The sequence below is a fragment of the Oncorhynchus mykiss genome, chromosome 1 (assembly GCF_013265735.2).
Source record: "Oncorhynchus mykiss isolate Arlee chromosome 1, USDA_OmykA_1.1, whole genome shotgun sequence".
NCBI classification, from domain to species: Eukaryota; Metazoa; Chordata; class Actinopteri; order Salmoniformes; family Salmonidae; genus Oncorhynchus; species Oncorhynchus mykiss.
Genome location: NC_048565.1, coordinates 74,162,108 through 74,183,735, shown reverse-complemented (window position 1 = coordinate 74,183,735; position 21,628 = coordinate 74,162,108). Strand labels below are relative to the sequence as shown.

Here is a 21,628-nt window from a genome sequence, read left to right as displayed (position 1 = left end):
CATTATTTCAGTAATGAAGTGTATATATGATTATAGCTTTGGACACACCAATAACAAGGAACAACTGGACACTATAGGTACCTGGGGTGGTAAAGGTTTATTGATCTAGTTTAAGGGACCACTACCAGGAAACACAAAATGGTAGCAGGGGGCCAGCAACATGTTCTTTTGTAAAAGTCACCTTTGATGGCTGATTTAGCACAGTAGTGTTAAGAGACACTTTCTTAGGACAAGTCTTTTTCATAGTGCGTTTTACAAATTACCCAACACTGACACTGAATAAAGACTTGGAACTAAGAAACCTGTGCAAGAGTCAATTTAGCCATGTTAAGACACAGTTGGTGGTGATAATCTATTTAGTTGTACCACAAAAATATGGGTATGGTCATAAGATGACATTTCCAATTTGGTTAGTGGAATAGTCTTGCAGTGCAATTAGGGGAAAGTGATTTTTGTACATAAATACTCAGAATATACAGTGTCAGGGTTTTAACATTGGAATGCTTCTTAGCTACAATGCAACAAATAAGTTACTAAGTAAAAACTCTTGTCATGTGTTCATCAATACAAAGACATGAGCTCTCAACTGGTCAATCTAAAGCCCATGATGAAAAAATGGAGAACTACATTCAATACACATGCAACATGACTTGTTCAAACCATTATCTTAATATTGATTACTATTTGTAATTAAAGCTATTGAAGTTACAAAATAAGCACATTCAATTTGGTGTTGATGGCCAAAATGGTGTGCCTAAAACAGCCAACTTAAGAGTTGACATGACTGGCAAGTGTTATTGCTTCAGAATTGTGCTTGGGCCTTGAAGTGCGGTATATCTCATAGCTGCCTAATGTATACAAACAATTATTTTGAAATCTCAACGGGGATAAATGTCACTCACAACAGACCAGAGTGATACATTTAGCGTGTTGTGTACCATTGCACTAGCTTTTGTCTAAGAACTTGTCAACGCTCAGTTCAAAACCACAAGACTTATATAAAACCAAACATTACAGTTGTCAAAACATCCAAATAATATTATCCATTCATTTCATAATTCAAGTGTGACCAAGACAGTACAGCACGATAAATATTGGGAAAATAAATACATTTCTCAATCATATGGTAGGAATAACATTGGTGGCTTGTCAAAGATTTGGGGTATAACTGTGGGTACTGTATAAGAAAAGCGGTTTGGATTGGAGATAGAGAAGCCCTAGTAACTTGCTTGGTGATTGACAAGAATTGTTTCTTTTCTCAGATGGTCATCTGCTAGGGGTTTCCAAAGTGGGGGGGAAAGTTGCCCTTGTCACTGGTGAGCTTCTGGCTGGTTTTATGTCATTTTTGTGCTGGTTTTAGGAGGAGACGGGTAACAGACACATCAGAGTCAAGATTTTACAGTTGAGGTAAGATCTGTCCTTTCAAACTGTAGGTGGGGTTTAGCTTTTAGCTGGTTCTTGATTTAGGCTGGTTCTTAGGTGAGTCCAGATTTAGACTGCATAAGGAGTAAAACTTCAGGTTGGTTCATAGTATAGGACCAGTTATAGACCGCAGGTGGAGTGGAGTTTTAGACTGGTTCTTAGAAGCCCAGTTTAGACTGCAGGTGTGGATGAGGAACTGCAGGTGTGGATGAGGAGCGTCAGGATGATTCTTAGAAGGCCCGTTTAGACTGCAGGTGTGGATTAGGAGCTTCAGGCTGGTTCTTAGGAGGAAAAGGCCAGTTTTAGGCTGCAGGTGGAGTAGCCCTCGTCGCTGGCTAGGCTCTGCCGACTGTTGTGGTCTTCCAAGTCACTGCAGCCATTGGTGCTGATACTGTCCAACTCTCCGTGGGAGAAGTCGGTGCTTTCCACGTCCACCTTGATCTCTTCTACAGAAATTAGAGTCAGAGGAAAATATTTAATAATGATCCTCCCACACTTATTAATCAGGTAAATGTATTGAGTGACAATTAATGCTTGATGACACCCAATGCTACACTATATAGACTGTAACACATGTAAATTCTATTGACTGGTTTGAAATGGAACTGAAATATAACATTGCCACAGACAAAATACAGTGAGCTACAAAAGTATTGGGACAGTGATGGTTTTGTTTTGGCACTACTCCAGCACTTTGGATTTTCAATTTGAAACAATGACTGAGGTTAAAGTGCAGACTGTCAGCTTTAAATTGAGGGTATTTTCATCCATATCGCGATGAGCAGTTTAGAAATTACAGCACTTTTTGTACATAAGCCCCCCCCCCCCCCCCCCCATTTTTGGGGACCAAAAGTATTGGGACAAATTCACCTATATGTATTAAAGAAGTAAAAAGTTTAGTATTTGCTCCCATATGTTTGGGGTGTGTTTCAGATTATTCTGTTCCCTCTAAGGGACTAACTAAGCTCTGTGGAATGGTTGGCTCACCTTGGTCCGAGTCAGAGTGCTCTGAGGCCAAAGGGGAACCTAGGCTGTCCATACGGACCCTGTCCCTGTCTCCGCCTCCGGGGGTCTGCAGGTGGGCCAGCTGCCTCTGCAGGTGCCTCTGCTCTCGCTCCAGGCTTTCCAGCTGGTGCTGGCTCCTCCGGTCCATCTCCTCTAGTTTCTACAAACATTCAGAGAGGACAGAGAGTTAATCAACCTAATGTGTGCATAACCCTTAATATTTTATTAATAATAGTTGCATATATATATATTTTCTAAATGTAACCTTTATTTAACATTTAAATGGTGTAGGCTAAAGAGCAGCTATTTATCAAATTTCCTCATACATCTGCACATCCCAAGTGGCACAGTGGTCTAAGGCACTGCCTCTCAGTGCTACAGACCCTGGTTCGATCCTGGGCTGTATCATAACTGGCCATGATTGGGAGTCCGATAGGGCGGCACACAATTGGCCCAGCGTCGTCAGGGTTAGGGGAGGTTTTGGCTGGGGTAGGCCGTCATTGTAAAAATAAGAATGTGTTCTTAACTGACTTGCCTGGTTAAATAAATAAATACAATGAAACTGAAAACATTCAGTTTTACTGTACAAATGATAAAATCTTCAACAGCTGCCATTTACAAACATTTTAAATGGAATGTTTTTATTTTCATTTTACTCTACTCTTGCAACATTCAAGATTGAGGGACAAACTGTGTGTTGTGAGCCTGAATAATCATATGTGAATTCATCAACATCAGACCAGGCTAAAAATACCAACAGATCCAAACGGCTGTAGTGGCAAAGTAATTCCTGACATTTTTGTATGATGGCCAATTGTAGACCTGAATTTGCTGCTTGGTGGAAAACAAAAGGCAACAGCTGTGTTGGTTAAGGCTGAACATACAAGCCACACTTCCTTTCATTTTGTATTTTAATTCCGAAACACATTAATGTGCCAAAAATCGCAGATCAATTGCAAAGGCTTTTTCCGAGTTAACAAGGGGGAGACAAATAGGTTCTCCAGACTATGGGCCGGTTGCAGGCTTAAGCAGTCACCCTCCCCCTCCAAGAGAATACATTGTATTCGTAAAGTACTCAGACCCATTTACTTTTTACACATTCTGTTACGTTACATCCTTATTCTAAAATGGATTCAATTGTTTTTGTTCCTCATCAATCTATACACAATTCCCCATAATGACAAGGCACATTTTTGCTAATGTATTCAATATAAAAAAAACTGAAATATAACATTAACATAAGTATTCAAACCCTTTACATCCACACAGCATGATGCTGCCACCACCATGCTTCACCGTATAGATGGTAGCAGGTTTCCTCCAGACGTGACGCTCGGCATTCAGGCGAAAGAGTTCAATCTTGGTTTCACCAGACCAGAGAATCTTGTTTCTCATGGTCTGAGAGTCCTTTAGGTGCCTTTTGGGAAACTCCAAGTGGGCTGTCACGTGCCTTTTCCTGAGGAGTGGCTTCCGTCTGGCCACTCTACCATAAAGACCTGATTGGAGGAGTGCAGCATAGATGGTTGTCCTTCTGGAAGGTTCTCCCATCTCCACAGAGGAACTCTGGAGCTCTGTCAGAGTGACCATCAGGTTCTTGGTCACCTCCCTGACCAGGACCCTTCTCTCTTGATTGCTCAGTTTGGCCGGGCGACCAGGTCTAGGAAGAGTCTTGATGGTTCCAAACTTCTTCCATTTAGGAATGATGGAGGCGACTGTTCTCGGGGACCTTCAATGCTGCAGAATTATTTTTGTAACCTTCCCCAGATCTGTGCCTTGACACAATTCTGTCTCGGAGCTCTATGAACAACTCATTCGACCTCATTGCTTGGTTTTTGCTCTGACATGCACTATCAACTGTGAGACCTTATATAGACAGGTGTGTGCCTTTCCAATCAATGGAAATGGGATGCACCTGAGCTTAATTTCAAGTCTCATAGCAGAAGGGTCTGAATACTTAGGTAAATAAGGTAGTTCTGTTTTTGCTAAAATATCTAAAAACCTGTTTTGACTTTAATTATAAGGTGTTGTGTGTAGATTGATGAGGAAAATGTTTTATTTAATCAATAAAAAAAAAGCTGTAACGTAACAAAATGTGGAACAAGTCAAGGGGTCTGAATCCTTTTCGAAAGGTACTATATATATATTTTTTTTTTAGGAACTCTATTGGGGTCTCAACTTACTATTGAGAGTAAGAATAGGAAAATACACCTGGTGAAATTTGGTTGTGCATCAGCAGTTTCTCTCTGGTTAGAGTAGGCTGTGTCAGTCACTCAATTAGGCATGTCGGCTAACTATTTTTAGATTGGTAGTTAGATAGCTGGCTAGACTATCTAAACTTGTAGTAATCATGGCCGAATACCAACCGGACATGCAGGGCACGTGCCCAGGAGCCCTGACCTCCAGTGGGCCCCCATAGATTTTTTTTGTCATTCTCACTCAATTAGCTGAGTGAGAATTAGCTGTAAAATTAGCTGTAAAACTGCAGAAATGTTCCATAGCAAAACTAATAGAATTGCATGACATTTTGTATAAAATTGCCTCATTGCAAAATGACTTAATTTATAACTGCAAAATCTTCTGTACACACATTGCAAAATGTGTACAATTTCAGGAAATTAACTTTAAAATGTACATTTTTCTCTCATTAGAGCTGGCCCTGTCCAAACTACCTCTACAACTAGATAAAATGGGGGAAAAACCTTTCTAACCAATCATGTTTGATCAATCAGTTAGACCCATTGAAAGGTATATTCACATTTTCATTGGATTTGCTTGAGTTCCATTGGATTTGCTTGAGTCAGACCCAGAAGTGTGCAGTCAGGAGTAGCAAGTGATTTACAGGCTGAGAAAGTAGATCACATTGTGTTTCTGTGCTGCAGTGCTATGGCAGGTCATGGGAGCACAAAGCTTCTCTATCCATAGGCTAGGGGCTTCAATTTAACCATTCACCAGATCCCATGACACCATGGTCCCCATGACACCACCATGGCGGCATTGTTGACTACAATACCTTAATGTGACCCTTGGCCTTGTTAAGCAACCCCAGGGTAGTGTGCCGACTGCAGTCTGGTCCCAGTGGGATCAACATCTTTAACCTCTCCAAACACAGGCGGAGATGTGCTCGTCTGAGAGGGGGAAGAAACAATAGAGGACTAATCTTTAGTGAAAACAGTAATAGGAACAGTCCCTCTACATCCAGATGCAATTCTTGGAATTGAATGACATGATTGATTTTATACATAAATTAATACCTTGATGAGGCCCTATTATTCCCATCCCCTCCACATCAATGGATGAATACATTCATATATTTGGACAAATTAGACAATCTGTTTTTTTTAGTAATGACATTACCTATAAAAGCAGACCCTTTATATTTTTTTCCATTTTGTTGGATAGACAGGCTAATCCATTACTTAGATGGAATACATAGTCTGTGCCCAGAGCTATGAGCTGACAGGCAGGCAGACAATCTCATTTTAAGGCCAGGGCCTTTGCGCCATAAGAACTGAACATCCTAGTGTCTTGATTTGGAAGGGCATTATTCTTACTATCAAATGTTTTGAAATGTAGGTCAAGTTGGGATGTCAACTCCTGTCTGGCTAATGATGACCAACCCTTTGTAGTGCAAAGAGTCTGTTTGAGATTACGTTTTTATCATCCAGATGCCTGGCCCTTCGCTCTCTGTGATCTACATGATTCCCACACTGGCTGCTCTCTACAGATTAGCACTTGTATTTTGGGAACCGTGCCCTGACATGTGCTTTTCATTGGAAACAAAGATCAGGTCCTATGCAATAAGATGATTTTCAATGCACAGAAAAGCTTAGTTTATGTGGAGGGAGGCACACCGTCTAAAACAAGCAGTTCCAGTTCCAACTGTGGAAACGTATGGTTAAGAACCTGTACTGGACTACACGCCCTAATTTGCCTTGCAAAACAGACATATTTGTTCTATGCATTATGCTTCCCCCAGAATGCTAGCAATGACCACCACTGTACAAACAAGCTTGAAATGTAGAAGATATTGATCAAATAAGTGGTGTTTGAAGTCCAGCCATCAAATAATAAATAAGCCAGTATTACATTTTCAAATTGTGGGTCAATATATTTAGCATATCACCAGGATATGCAAATAATATATGCAGCCTCCAGAGTATTTTGGATTATCAGCTTGAAGTTCCATTTTGAAAAGACAGCTTGCTCTAGAGATAAACTCCCCGGAAATAGCTATTTGCCACATTACTTAAAATTGTATGAAATTTGTAGAAAAACAATATTTCCATCCCTGTATTACATGTGTGCTATCAAGCAATGTATCGGTCTGCACAGTTGAATGATTTTGTGGACACATACGATATAAGCATAAGATATAAGACCATAAGATATAAGTACAATATCTCTTTGACTAATGAATTATCTTGTAACTCAAGTGTTTTACCCCGTGGGACACAGTTGTGTGAGCAAATCACAGTTCGGTGGGGAACGGAGTAGAGAAGAAAATGGCAGATTAATGCAAATGTGGTACTTACAGAGACCTTCAATTGATCAATAATAACCATTAACTGTCAATGGAAATACTCATAATGGACTCTAACACAGAATGATGGTCACAACCCCTTCTGACTCACCTGTTTTTTTCCAGCTCATTGTGTGCTGACCTGGGTGTAAAATAAAATGGACAGGTTATAGACATAAATCAAAAAACAAGATTTTAGCAAGAGAGAGAAAAAAAAGACTGGTTTGACAGTTTTTCTAGTTGCACTGTTTTTCCACCCACATTTGACTGATGTTGGAGCCAAGTCCAATAATGAAGAAGGGATAAAAATGAAATGTTATCATGCAACTGTAACATGGGTATTTATAATAAGAGTTATGAATAATTATGACAAGATTAATTTACCTGTTGTGAATATTGTCCATTTTCTTATTCTTGAATTTCCGTTGTCTCTGATGATGCGTGCTTTGAGTTGCAGGGTATGTTGAGGCATATCCATGTTCACATTCTGGTGATGAAATATACACTAAGTATACAAAACAGTAAGAACACCTGCTCTTACCATGACATAGACTGACCAGGTGAATCAAGGTGAAAGCTATGATCCATTTTGGATGTCACTTGTTAAATCCACTTCAGTCAGTGTAGATGAAGGAGAAGAGATGGGTTAAAGAAGGATTTTTAAGCCTTCAGACAACTGAGACATTGACTGTGTATGTGTGCCATTCAGAGGTTGAATGGGCAAGACAAAAGATGAATGTGCCTTTGAACGGGGTATGGTAGTAGGTGCCAGACGCACCGGTTTGTGTCTAGAACTGAAAAGCTGTTGGGTTTTTCAAGCTCAACAGTTTCCTGTGTGTATCAACAATAGGGGGGTACCTAATATTTGGTATACTCAGTGTATATAAGTAACACATTATACACTACAAATTCTGTCATTTCCGTCAGACAAAGACTTACTTTCATGGTAGTGTTTTGTTCTGTAACATTTGTGACATCAAGCTATAGTCTAAAGTCCCAACACAACGGGGAATGCACAGACAACATGTCACATACCCCACTCCCTCCTCTTTAGATATGCTGAAAATTCCAATAATCTTTCAATGTTGGCAAACAGAACTCATATACTGTTGATTATTGTAATATATACACTACCATTCAAAAGTTTGGGGTCACTTAAAAATGTCCTTGTTTTTGAAAGAAAAAAATGTTGTCCATTAAAATAACATCAAATTGATCAGAAGTGGAAACGGCTGATTTTTTATGGAATATCTACAGAGGCCCATTATCAGCAACCATCACTCCTGTGTTCCAATGGCACATTGTGTTAGCTAATCCAAGTTTATCATTTTAAAATGCTAATTGATCATTAGAAAACCCCTTTTAAATGATGTTAGCACAGCTGAAAACTGTTGTCCTGAATAAATAATTGACTGGCAGCTTCATTAAATAGTACCTGCAAAACACCCGTCTCAACGTCAACAGTGAAGAGGCGAGTCCGGGACACTGGCCTTCTAGGCAGAGTGCTTCTGTTCAGTGTGTGTTCTTTTGCCCATCTTAATCTTTTCTTTTTATTGGCCAGTCTGAGATACGGCTTTTTTTGCAACTCTGCCTACAAGGCCAGCATCCCAGAGTCACCTCTTCACTGTTGACATTGAGACTGGTGTTTTTGTGGGTACTATTTCATGAAGCTGCCAGTTGAGGACTTGTGAGGCGTCTGTTTCTCAAACTAGACACTAATGTACTTGTCCTCTTGCTCAGTTGTGCACTGGGGCCTCCCACTCCTCTTTCTATTCTGTTTAGAGCCAGTTTGCGCTGTTCTGTGAAGAGAGTAGTACACAGCAATGTATGAGATCTTCGGTTTCTTGGCAATTTCTCACATGGAAAAGCCTTCATTTCTCAGAACAAGAATAGACTGAAGAGTTGCAGAAGAAAGTTCTTTGTTTCTGACCATTTTGAGCCTGTAATCAAACCCACATATGCTGATGCTCCAGATACTCAACAAGTCTAAAGAAGGCCAGTTGTATTGCTTCTTTAATCAGTACAACCGTTTTCAGCTGTGCTAACATATTTGCAAAAGGGTTTTCAAATGATCAATTAGCCTTTTAAAGTGATAAACTTGGATTAGCTAACACAACGTGCCATTGGAAAACAGGAGTGATGATTGCTGATAATGTAAATGTAAATATTCAATTTTTAAAAAATCAGCCGTTTCCAGCTACAATAGTCCTTTATAACATTAACAAGGCCTTCAATGTATTTCAGATCAATTTGATGTTATTTTAATGGACAACTTTTTAAAATTTTCTTTCAAAAACAAGGACATTTCTAAGTGACCAAACGTTTGAACGGTAGTGTATGTGTGTATATATATATGCCTGTAGCTTGACCCAACACTGTCGTTTACCTTCTCAACAGCTGACAAGAGGACAGTTTTAAAGCCACCTGCAATGCATTTTGGGATAAATTCCATAAAGGTTATTTTGTTTGAGCAGCAACCACTGATGTATATATACACACTAGATTACTGATAGGGGGCTCTGTGTTGAAGCCACTGTTCCTCCATCTTGGCACACCCCCACCACTAAGGCAGTCGTCCTGATGAGCCCTTCCCAGGCCCAGCAAGGTTATGCTGGCTAGCTGGCAACAGCAGCATGGTGCTAGTTGAAACTTGTCATCTGGATTTGTTCACCATCTCCAATTCTTTCCATTCCACTTGATTTTATTTAGAGTAGGATAGCTGCCTACACGAGAAATAACTTGTAATATTGATTGTTACCATCTGGATGTCACTGTGATGCAGTCTACACTGCTCAATGGGGAGAGTTTGCGCTGAAAGCCGGCAACACAACCACACTGGACACAGTGTCCATTGCTCCCGCTTGCCACAGTAAGGAGAGGGAAGCGGCCGCTAGATAGTGCAGCCAATATCACGCCAGGGTGACAACTAAAGAAGATTTATTGTAGTGATTTTCACCGAAAATGTACAAAGTTATGGCTTTAACATTAACATTTCATTTTTGTAAAATAATCACTCTTGTAAAAACAGAATTATTCTAAACACTCCCATGTCCTAACTTTGGCAGACAAGTTTACAATTCCAGCTGAAGTTCCTATCCACAAGCATAAAATAGCTAGATGGGAAGGGCTCATCAGGACAACTGACTGAAACGGACTGAACTGAATCTGTTCATCTCCACTCATCAAACGTCATCAATTTGGGCACCAAGCATGTCAGTATAGCTTATAAATGTTTTGGAAGCTATAGAAATGCATTTATTAATGTCTACATTCGTTTTTGACACATTGTATTAAATTACAAACACCTTAATGCATACTTTTAAATTATATGTGAGCTAAGTATGAATTATTTCAGATAACTAATGTTACTGTCCCCACTACAAAAAAACAAAAAATATTAAATACATGTAATTGTGTCCTTGAAACGTTTAATTGAATTACTGTATAATTCCATTAATTCCTATGGAGGCCTGCTACTACCGGGGAGTGCCAATATGGCCGACATGTTGCTTCAAAACCACTCAAATGCCAATAAATAGCAACGTCATAAATCCAGTTTATATACATCATTGGCAGCAACCTAGTGTTCGTGCTGCAAAGCACGTAGGCCTAAACCTATATTTTGTACATGGTTTATTGAAAAATACCAACGAACTCTTTCTTCAAGACATAGGCCTATTCATTAATTAGGTAATGATGGAATATCACATAGTAGGCTATTACAGTACGCAATGAAATGCATATAGAAGACTAAAATGTCCATAAGCCTACAAATCCCAGAGACACATTGCAAATCGGATTTCGACGTCAAAGTTGAACCTGTGTTTGATTGGATATCTGCAAGGACTCGCAAGATGGGAACATGTGTTTAGTCCAATCAAAACGGTACATTTTGTTCCATGTGGATAGAGAGGAAGCGCAATTGACAGGAATAACGAAATTATAGGGATGGAATAATAGGGGTTCTCTATTTAGTTTTTGCACAATATGCCGAGTTTTCTCAAATAAAATTAATATTTGTAAGAGGTTTGATTTGCTTCATTTGACTTTGGTCTGAGATAAACAGGCCGCATAGGAATTAAATTGCTTTTCTTCGGCCTGCAGGCACCCACAGATAGAAGTTGAAGGAAACCCTATGCTAAATGTTGAGTAAACTAGATTTGAAAAAAGAAAGGTGAGTGAGTTTGATAGATCGATTAGCCTATTATGTAGCCTAAATATTTTAATGCGTAATTCGACGTGCTCAAAGGAAGACAGTCTATTTTACAAACACAGGGATGCCTTCACGGATACCATTAGGCTGTTTAGTTTAGACTGTCTCTAAGGAAAGGAATTAATGGAGCCATAGGCAAGTCTCATCCAATTGGAAAATGCGCAATGTAATATACATTTAAATACGGTTACCGTTCATGGAAAATGCCAGAGGGTGAGAAAGTAATTCGATGTCACGGGTTTGTTTTTGACCATGTATTGTTATTTGTAGGCTATAGGCTCTATTTCATTTAAACCAATTTGCATTGGCATAATAGGTTTAAATATTATTCACAATCAGGCAAATTGCCTCATGTTTACGGTTGCCTCTCATGTTTGCGTCTTTTGTCGCCATTTCGGTCCATTGCATTGTTGTCTGCCTTGGCCAGTCTGCGTCTGAAATCACCAGAATAGACCACATTACTTACTTCCGTTGTTCTTTTCATGGTTTTCAATGTAATTTGCTGCATCCAGCAACACCTGAACGTTTTTCATAAAAGTGTCGATTTGCTCCATTGCGGAACATTCGGAGTATATGACGTCGTTAATAGAATAACCAGACATCTCGCTAAAATCTTGTTGGTCCATGGACTCATCCGACTCCAAAACAACCTCGTTGGATTTCAACTCGCTCTGCTGTCTCATATATTTAACTATTTTATTTTATGACAACTGCCAGTGAGACTGAAGGTCCTCTTGTCCAGACTGTACAGTGCAGAGAGAGACTGAAATGAACTGGAGTAGATGAAATTGTGCAGTCCTTGAGCCACTTGCCCTACCTACTTGGTGGTTAATCCCTCCCACCAACGCATGCGTCGCATTCAACATTGTCAACTGTATTGAAGCGTCATAAACATATTGCTGGAAAGTAACATTAATACATGTAGCCTATGTAGTCTTAAACGCACTACATCAGTATGCTCAATATAGATAAACAATTACAACTACCTGAAATGGACTGAACAATATACTTAAAATGTTTTGCTCAAGTGATCACTCCACCTTCATGATACAAATAGTTCACATAATTTGTAACACATTATTTCATATATTTGGTTTTAGACTGGTTCAAATAATTGCTTTACTTGTCTTGTATATTGTTACCATCATTATGACTAGCATCTGTATAAAAAAAAACAAACTTAAGTTATGAGGTAAAAACAAATGAGGCTGGAGGTCATTGAATGTTATCAGTTCTAAAAAATCAAGTGTGACCAAGGAGAGAGGAAATGAACCTGCTGGAAATGTCTTCCTCTACCTATCACATCAAGTCCTCACATAAAGTGCATTGTCATCCGGCCTCAATCACTTTGATGTATTGAAATTGGATGCTCTGCAGGGCCTTGATGTGGTTGGGAATGTGCCTCCAAAGTTACAGTTTAGAGTATGAGTACACACTGTGGAAGCATTTGGGATTATAAATCCCACGTGTTCCTTCCCCAAAGTTTAGGGCTCTATACAATCACGGCTGTAAAGTTCAACTTCCGGGATGCGGGTTGAATAGAGCCCTTAGTTACTTTAGCACCCCCTGTTGCTACTTTGAGACAGTTTTAAAACATACAGTGCCTTCAGAAAGTATTCATATCCCTTGACTTATTCCACATTTTGATGTGTTACAGCCAGAATTCAAAATGTATTAAATACCTTTTAACCCAGCTACACACAATACCACATAATGACAAAGTGAAAACATGTTTTCAGACATTTTTGCAAATGCAGCCACCACCATACTAGAAAATATGAAGAGTGGTACGCAGTAATATGTTGTGTTGGATTTTCCCTGAACATAATGCTTTGTATTCACAACATAAATTTCATTACTTTGGCAAATGTTTTGCAGTTTTACTCTAGTGCCTTATTGTAAACAGGATGCATGTTTTGGAATATTTGTATTCTGTGCAGGCTTCCTTCTTTTCACTCTGTCGTGTAGGTTAGTATTATGGAGTAACTACAATGTTGTTGATGCATCTTTAGTTTTCTCCTATCACAGCCATTAAACTCTGTAACTGTTTTAAAGTCAACATTGAAATCCCTGAGCGGTTTCATCCCTCTCCAGCATCTGAGTTAGGAAGGACACCTGTATCTTTGTAGTGACTGGGTGTATTGATACACCATCCAAAGTTTAACTTCACCATTCTCAAAGGGATATTCAATGTCTGCTTTTTTTTTTACCCATCTACCAATAGGTGCCCTTATTTGCAAGGCATTGGAAAGTCTCCCTCGTCTTTGTGGTTGAATCTGTAGTTGAAATTCACTGCTCAGCTGACGGACATTGCGTATAATTAAATGTGTGGGGTACAGAGATGAGGTAGTTGTTAAAAAATCATGTTAAACACTATTATTGCACACATAGTGAGTCCATACAATTTATTATGTGACTTTGTACTCCTGGACTTGCCAGGACTTACTCCTGGACTTGCCAATTTGTACTCCTGGACTTTGCCATAACAAAGGTATTAAATACTTATTTACTCAAGACATTTCAGCTTTTCATTTTTTTGTAAAAATCACAAAAGACATTCCACTTTTACATTATGGGGTATTGTGTGTAGGCCAGTGACACAATCTCAATTTAATCAAATTTAAATTCTGTCTGTAACACAACAAAATGTGGAAAAAGTCAAAGGGTGTGAATACTTTCTGAAGACACTGTAAACATAACATATTCTGGAGACAAGCTTTATTTACCAAGTTAGCATTTTGTATTGTTATGTTTGACTTCAATAGACTTGACTTCTGAAAGAGTCAACTCTAAATAAATTGTTCCATTGTGGGACCACTTCAAATGAAGTACAGAATAATATTTATTGGCCCATATATATAGGATACCATGAAATGACCATATTTCACCATCTAAAATTGAAAGCCTCAGAGCTCTACAATAAAACTTACTTTGAAATTGAATTCATTTCTAGTGGACGGTCTATTACTATTGTGCCTTTGACTGATTAAGAAGTCATTTTTTCCTTGGCAGGAAAGGAAGGGGGAGGACAGAGGGTAGAGGGGCTGGCTTTTAGGGGGCAGCCATGCGTGTGAGCCTGTGTTGTGCAACTGAGACAATGGCCGCAGATGGCTGCCCCACTGCAGAAGCAACCGTGGCTGTGGCTGTCACGGACGCCTGGGAGAGAGAACACCCTCCCACGGAGTCTATTTCAGCTGCCTGGCAAAGACTCTCTCACACACACACACACACACACACACACACACACACACACACACACACACACACACACACACACACACACACACACACACACACACACACACACACACACACACACAGAGAGTTAGAGAAAGGGAGTGAGACAGATGCTCATGTTAAAAGCGTATGAGGACTGGGTTTAGGTACGAATAGTCAAGGCCTTTTAGTATAAAACACGTTTTGTGTGGTACACTGAGGCTCAGCATTTCTTAAGAAAAACTATTTCAGCTAGCACTCTAGTAGGCCTTTCCTACAGTCTGTCCCTTGCCAGGACTTGCTCGGTGCAATCCGCTGTTATTAACTATATTCGTTGACTTGCTGAGACGCATGCTCAGGGATAGTCAGCTGTGTAGTGAGGTTAACCAGGTTCAATCCGCTGTCTTTTTCTTATTGGATAGATATACACTTAGTTTTTTTACCTAATTAATATGCAAATTCAAAGCACACTCATAGAGCAGAGAGGGTGAGGATTTTGTCGAGACTAGAGAATGTCCTGTCCATATTGCAGACTGGGCTAGTGGACAGACTGTCAGCTCTCTACTTTGACACAGACAACATAGAAAACTGACCCAGTGTAGGATGTGACCCCAACTGGAGTAATCTGAAAAGCTTGAGGATTACACCAGTGGCTCGGCTGTCACAGAGGAGGCAAAGTCACACGTGTGTGTGTGTGTGTGTGTGTGTGTGTCAGTCAAACCAGCAGTCCCTATGGTTACCCTCAGTAGGGAGTGTATCACATGTAATGTTCTGAACAGCAAGCTGTGTGTTCTTAAAGAGGAAGGAAAACTATAGATAATAGGCATGTGGAAATTACTAACATTGTCTCTTTCAGCGTGTACAGACATCATGTGGGTGATTTTTCTAATGCAGGTCACATTTTGAATTGCAATTGTGTCTCCTGACTAATAACAAATGCTATCACATAGTGGACAGAAATAAGTCATATTGAACATATATAAATGCAACATGCAACAATTTAAAATATTTTACTGAGTTCCAGTTCATACAGTGTAAGGAAATCAGTCAATTGAAATAACTTCATTAGACCCTAATCTGTGGATTTCACATGATTGTGCAGGGGTGCAGCCATGGCTTGGGCTTGGAGGGCATTGATTCTAACATACAGCGACAATAAAAAGTATTTGAACCCTTTGGAATTACCTGTTTTTCTGCATAAATTAGTCATGAAATTAGATCTGATCTTCATCCTAGTCACAACAAAAGACAAACACAGTGTTCTTAAACTAATAGCACACAAATGATTGTATTTTTCTTGTCTATATTGAATACATCATTTAAACATTCACAGTGTAGGTTGGAAAAAGTATGTGAACCCCTAAGCTAATGACTTTTCCAAAAGCTAATTGGAGTCAGGAGTCAACTAACCTGGAGTCCAATCAATGAGACGAGATTGGAGATGTTGGTGAGAATTGCCTTGCCCTATAAAAACACTCACACAATTTGAGTTTGCTATTCACAAGAAGCATTGCCTGATGTGAACCATGCCTCGAACAAAAGAGATCTCAGAAGACCTAAAATGAAGAATTGTTGACTTGCATGAAGCTGAAAAAGGTTACAAAAGTATGTCTAAAAGCCTTGATGTTCATTCAATTTAAAAATATATATATTTCACCTTTATTTAATCAGGTAGACTAGTTGAGAACAAGTTCTCATTTGCAAGTCCGACCTGGCCAAGATAAAGCATAGCAATTTGACACATACAAAAACACAGAGTTACACATGAAATAAACAAAACATAGTCAATAATACAGTAGAACAAAATAAAACAAAAAGTCTATATACAGTGAGTGCAAATGAGGTAAGATAAGGGAGTTAAGACGATGGTGGCTAAATAATTACAATATAGCAATTAAACACTGGAATGGTAGATGTGCAGAAGATGAATGTGCAAGTAGAGATCCTGGGGTGCAAAGGAGCAAGATAAATAAATACTGTATGGGGATGAGGTAGGTAGATAGATGGGCTGTTTACAGATGGGCTATGTGCAGTGATCTGTGAGCTGCTCTGACAGCTGGTGCTTAAAGCTAGTGACGAAGATATGAGTCTCCAGCTTCAGAGATTTTTGCAGTTCGTTCCAGTCATTGAAGGAAAGACGACCAAATGAGGAATTGGCTTTGGGGGTGACCAATGAGATATACCTGCTGGAGCGCGTGCTACGAGTGGGTGCTGCTATGGTGACCGTTGAGCTGAGATAAGGTGGGGCTTTACCTAGCAGAGACTTGTAGATAACCTGTAGCCAGTGGGGTTGGCGACGAGTATGAAGCGAGGGCCAACCAACGAGAGCGTACAGGTCGCAATGGTGGGTAGTGTATGGGGCTTTGGTGACAAAATTGATGATACTGTGAGAGACTGCATCCAGTTTGCTGAGTAGAGTGTTGGAGGCTATTTTATAGATGACATCACCGAAGTCAAGGATAGGTAGGATGGTCAGTTTTACGAGGGTATGTTTGGCAGCATGAGTGAAGGATGCTTTGTTGTGATATCGGAAGCAAATTCTAGATTTAATTTTGGACTGGAGATGATTAATGTGAGTCTGGAAGGAGAGTTTACAGTCTAACCAGACACCTAGGTTTTTGTAGTTGTCCACGTATTCTAAGTCAGAGCCATCCAGAGTAGTGATGCAGGTGCGGGCAGTGATCGGTTGAATAGCATGTATTTAGTTTTACTTGCATTTAAGAGCAGTTGGAGGCCACGGAAGGAGAGTTGTATGGCATTGAAGCTCGTCTGGAGGTTAGTTAACACAGTGTCCAAAGAGGGGCCAGAAGTATACAGAATGGTGTCGTATGCGTAGAGGTGTATCAGAGAATCACCAGCAGCAAGAGCAACATCATTGATGTATACAGAGAAGAGAGTCGGCCCGAGGATTGAACCTTGTGGCACCCCCATAGAGACTGCCAGAGGTCCAGACAACAAGCCCTCCGATTTGACACACTGAACTCTATCAGAGAAGTAGGTGGTAAACCAGGCAAGGCAATCATTTGAGAAACCAAGGCTGTCGAGTCTGCCAATAAGAATGTGGGGATTGACTAAGCCTTTGCCAGGTCGATGAATACGGCTGCACAGTAATGTCTCTTATCGATGGCGGTTATGATGTCGTTTAGGACCTTGAGCGTGGCTGAGGTGCACCCATGACCAGCTCTGAAACCAGATTGCATAGCGGAGAAGGTACGGTGGGATTCGAAATGGTCGGTAATCTGTTTGTTAACTTGGCTTTCGAAGACCTTAGAAAGACAGGGTAGGATAGATATAGGTCTGTAGCAGTTTGGGTCTAGAGTGTCACCCCCTTTGAAGAGGGGGATGACCGCGGCAGCTTTCCAATCTTTGGGAATCTCAGACGATACGAAAGAGAGGTTGAACAGGCTAGTAATAGGGGTTGCAACAATTTTGCCAGATCATTTTAGAAAGAGAGGGTCCAGATTGTCTAGCCCGGCTGATTTGTAGTGGTCCAGATTTTGCAGCTCTTTCAGAACATCAGCTATCTGGATTTGGGTAGAGGAGAAATGGTGGGGGCTTTGGCGGGTTGCTGTAGAGGGTGCCGGGCAGTTGACCGGGGTAGGGGTAGCCAGGTGGAAAGCATGGCCAGCCATAGAGAAATGCTTATTGAAATTCTCAATTATAGTGGATTTATCGGTGGTGACAATGTTTCCTAGCCTCAGAGCAGTGGGCAGCTGGGAGGAGGTGCTCTTATTCTCCATGGATTTACAGTGTCCCAGAACTTTTTTGAGTTAGTACTACAGGATACAAATTTCTGTTTGAAAAAGCTAGCCTTAGCTTTCCTAACTGCCTGTGTATATTTGTTCCTAACTTCCCTGAAAAGTTGCATATCACGGGGGCTATTCGATGGTAATGCAGAACGCCACAGGATTTTTTTGTGCTGGTCAAGGGCAGACAGGTCTGGAGTGAACCAAGGACTATATCTATTCCTAGTTCTATTTTTTTTGAATGGGGCATGCTTATTTAAGATGGTGAGGAAGGCACTTTTAAAGAATAGTCAGGCATCATCTACTGACGAGATGAGGTCAATGTTATTCCAGGATACCCTGGCCAGGTCGATTAGAAAGGCCTGCTCGCAGAAGTGTTTTAGGGAGCGTTTGACAGTGATGAGGGGTGGTCGTTTGGTCGAAGACCCATTACGGATGCAGGCAATGAGGCAGTGATCGCTGAGATCTTGATTGAAAACATTTGTATTTGGAGGGCGAGTTAGTTAGGATGACATCTATGAGAGTGCCCGTGTTAACGGATTTGGAGTTGTACCTGGTAGGTTCATTGATAATTTGTGTGAGATTGAGGGCATCAAGCTTGGATTGTAGGATGGCCGGGGTGTTAAGCATGTCCCAGTTTAGGTCACCTAGTAGCACGAGCTCTGACGATAGATGGGGGGCAATCAATTCACATATGGTATCGAGGGCACAGCTGGGACCAGAGGGAGGTCTATAGCAAGCGGCAACAGTGAGAGACTTGTTTTTGGAAAGGTGCATTTTTAGAAGTAGAAGCTTGAATTGTATGGGTACAGACTTGGATAGTAATACAGAACTCTGCAGGCTATATTTGCAGTAGATTGAAACACCGCCCCCTTTGGCAGTTCAATCTTGGCGGAAAATGTTGTAGTTAGCGATGGAGATTTCAGTGTTTTTGGTGGTTTTCCTAAGCCAGGATTCAGACATGGCTAAGACATCCGGGTTGGCAGAGTGTGCTAAAGCAGTGAGTAAAACAAACTTAGGGAGTAGGCTTCTAATGTTAACATGCATGAAACCAAGGCTTTTACAGTTACAGAAGTCAACAAATGAGAGCACCTGGGGAGTGGGAGTGGAGCTAGGCACGACAGGACCTGGATTAACCTCTACATCACCTGAGGAACAGAGGAGAAGTAGGATAAGGGTACGGCTAAGTGCTATACGAACTGGCCGTCTAGCACGTTCGGAACAGAGCGTAAAAGTAGCAGGTTTCTGGGCACGATAGCATGGATTCAAGGCATAGTGTACAGACAAAGGTATGGTAGGATGTGAGTACATTGGAGGTAAACCTAGGCATTGAGTAATGATGAGAGAAATATAGTCTCTAGAGACAACATGGTAGGAGGTGGGACAACATGGGTGGTTAAGGCATATTGAGCAGGGCTAGAGGCTCTACAGTGAAATAAGACAGTAATCACTAACCAGGACAGTAATGTACGAGGCATATTGATATTGGAGAGAGGCATGCGTAGCCAAGTGAACATATGGGTCCAGTGAGTGGTTGGGCTGACTGGGAACACTGCGATTCAGACAGTTAGCAGGCCGATGCTAACACGCTAACAGTTAGTAGGCCGGGGCTAAACAAGCTAGCAGTTAGCAAACCGGGGCTGGCAAGCTAGCAGTTAGCAGACCGGGGTTGGCAAGATAGCAGTTAGCAGATCGGGTTAGCAAGCAAGCAGTTAGCAGGGGCTAGCAGTTAGCAGACCGGGAAGGCAAGCTAGCAGTTAGCAGACCGGGGTTAGCAAGTTAGCCTTTGGGGGACGCCGCGATGGGGGTAAGTCTGTTTTTGCCTCTTCGTGCGGTGACGTCGATAGTCCAGTCGTGGAATTAGTAGGGTTCCATGTAGCTCTAGGTAGCTAGCAGGCCTAGCAGGTTAGCAGAATGGGCCTTCAGCGGGCGTCGCGCCTAAGGAGCCTGTTGGAATCCTTGGGCAGATTATGTCGGTATTCCAGTCGTAGAGGATCGGCGGGGTTCCGTGCCCCGTACCGGCAGTAGAAGGTTTCCGGATATTGTAGCCCAGGAGTATGCTTCGGTGGTAGCACAGGAGCCCTGTCCTGGCTAGCTTCAGGCTAATTGGTGCTTGCTCTGGGATGGAAATGCTAGCCAGGAGTAATCACCCAGGATTGAGGTTAGCTAGTTGCGAAGATCCAGATGGAAATGTTCAGAGTTTGCGGTAGGAATCCGAGGATATGGAGAGAAATAGGTCAGTTATGCTCTGGTTTGAGTCACGTTGTTCGAACTGCCGAGAGCTTTCTGAGCTAAAGGTTAGCTGATGACCGCTAGCAATGTTTTGCTAACTGACAGCTGGTAGGTAGTTAGCTGGCTAGCTTCAGTTGAGGGATTCCAGATCCGAAGTAAATAGAAATACTTTAGAAAAAAGCAGATCCACGCCACATTGGGTGAGGCGGGTTGCAGAAGAGTAGTTTACAAGTTGAGGTTTAGGAAAATATTTTAAAAAGATATGTGAAGAAGAAGATGTAAAAAGATGTATAAGGGACACGACCGGACAAAAGACAAAGACGTCTGACTGCTACGCCATCTAAGACAAATTGTCTATAAATGGAGAAAGTTCAGCACTGTTGCTACCTAGGAGTGGCCGTACTGCAAAGATGACTGCAAGAGCCCAATGCAGAATGCTCAATGAGGTTAAGAAGAATCCTAGAGTGTCAGCTAAAGACTTACAGAAATCTCTGGAACATGCTAACATCTCTGTTGACGAGTCTAAGATACATAAAACACTAAACAAGAATGGTGTTCATGGGAGGACACCATGGAAGAAGCCACTGCTGTCCAAAAAAACACTGCTGCACTTCTGAAGTTCGCAAAAGAGCAACTGGATGTTCCACAGCACAGATTAAACTAAAGTTGAGTTTGGAAGGAACACACAACACTATGTATCGAGAAAAAAAGGCATAGCACACCAACATCAAAACCTCATCCCAACTGTAAAGTATGTTGGAGGGAGCATCATGGTTTGGAGCTGCTTTGCTGCCTCAGGTCCTGGACAGCTTGCTATCATCGACGGAAAAATGAATTTATCAAGACATTTTGCAGGAGAATGTCAGGCTATCTGTCCACCAATTGAAACTCAGCAGAAGATGGGTGATGCAACAGGACAACGACCCAAAACACAGAAGTAAATCAACAACAGACTGGCTTCAACAGAAGAAAATACACCTTCTGGAGTGGCCCAGTCAGAGTCCTGACCTCAACCCAATTGAGATGCTGTGGCATGACCTCCAGAGCAGTTCACACCAGACATCCCAAGAACATTGCTGAACTGAAACAGTTTGGTAAAGATGAATGGTCGAAAATTCCTCCTGACCATTGTGCAGGTCTGGTCCACAACTACGGAAAACATTTGGTTGAGTTTATTGCTGCTAAAGGAGGGTCAACCAGTTATTAAATCCAAGGGTTCACATATTTTTTCCACCCTACACTGTGAAAGTTTACACACGGTGTTCAAAAAAGACA

The 21,628-nt window shown here is 41.1% G+C and overlaps 1 protein-coding gene across 1 annotated transcript; it reads right to left on the bottom strand.

Annotated features, from left to right (window-relative positions):
* Positions 1-36: 36 nt before the first annotated feature.
* On the bottom strand, positions 37-12,003 carry LOC110529185 (max-interacting protein 1). The gene is made up of 6 exons (XM_021611321.2): positions 11,626-12,003; positions 7,331-7,433; positions 7,059-7,088; positions 5,438-5,552; positions 2,410-2,587; positions 37-1,868 (listed from the first exon to the last, which is right to left on the bottom strand). Exons 1-6 carry the CDS (start codon positions 11,840-11,842, stop codon positions 1,705-1,707), a joined length of 807 nt encoding a protein of 268 aa, XP_021466996.1. The 5' UTR covers positions 11,843-12,003; the 3' UTR covers positions 37-1,704.
* Between the last annotated feature and the right edge of the window lie 9,625 nt (positions 12,004-21,628).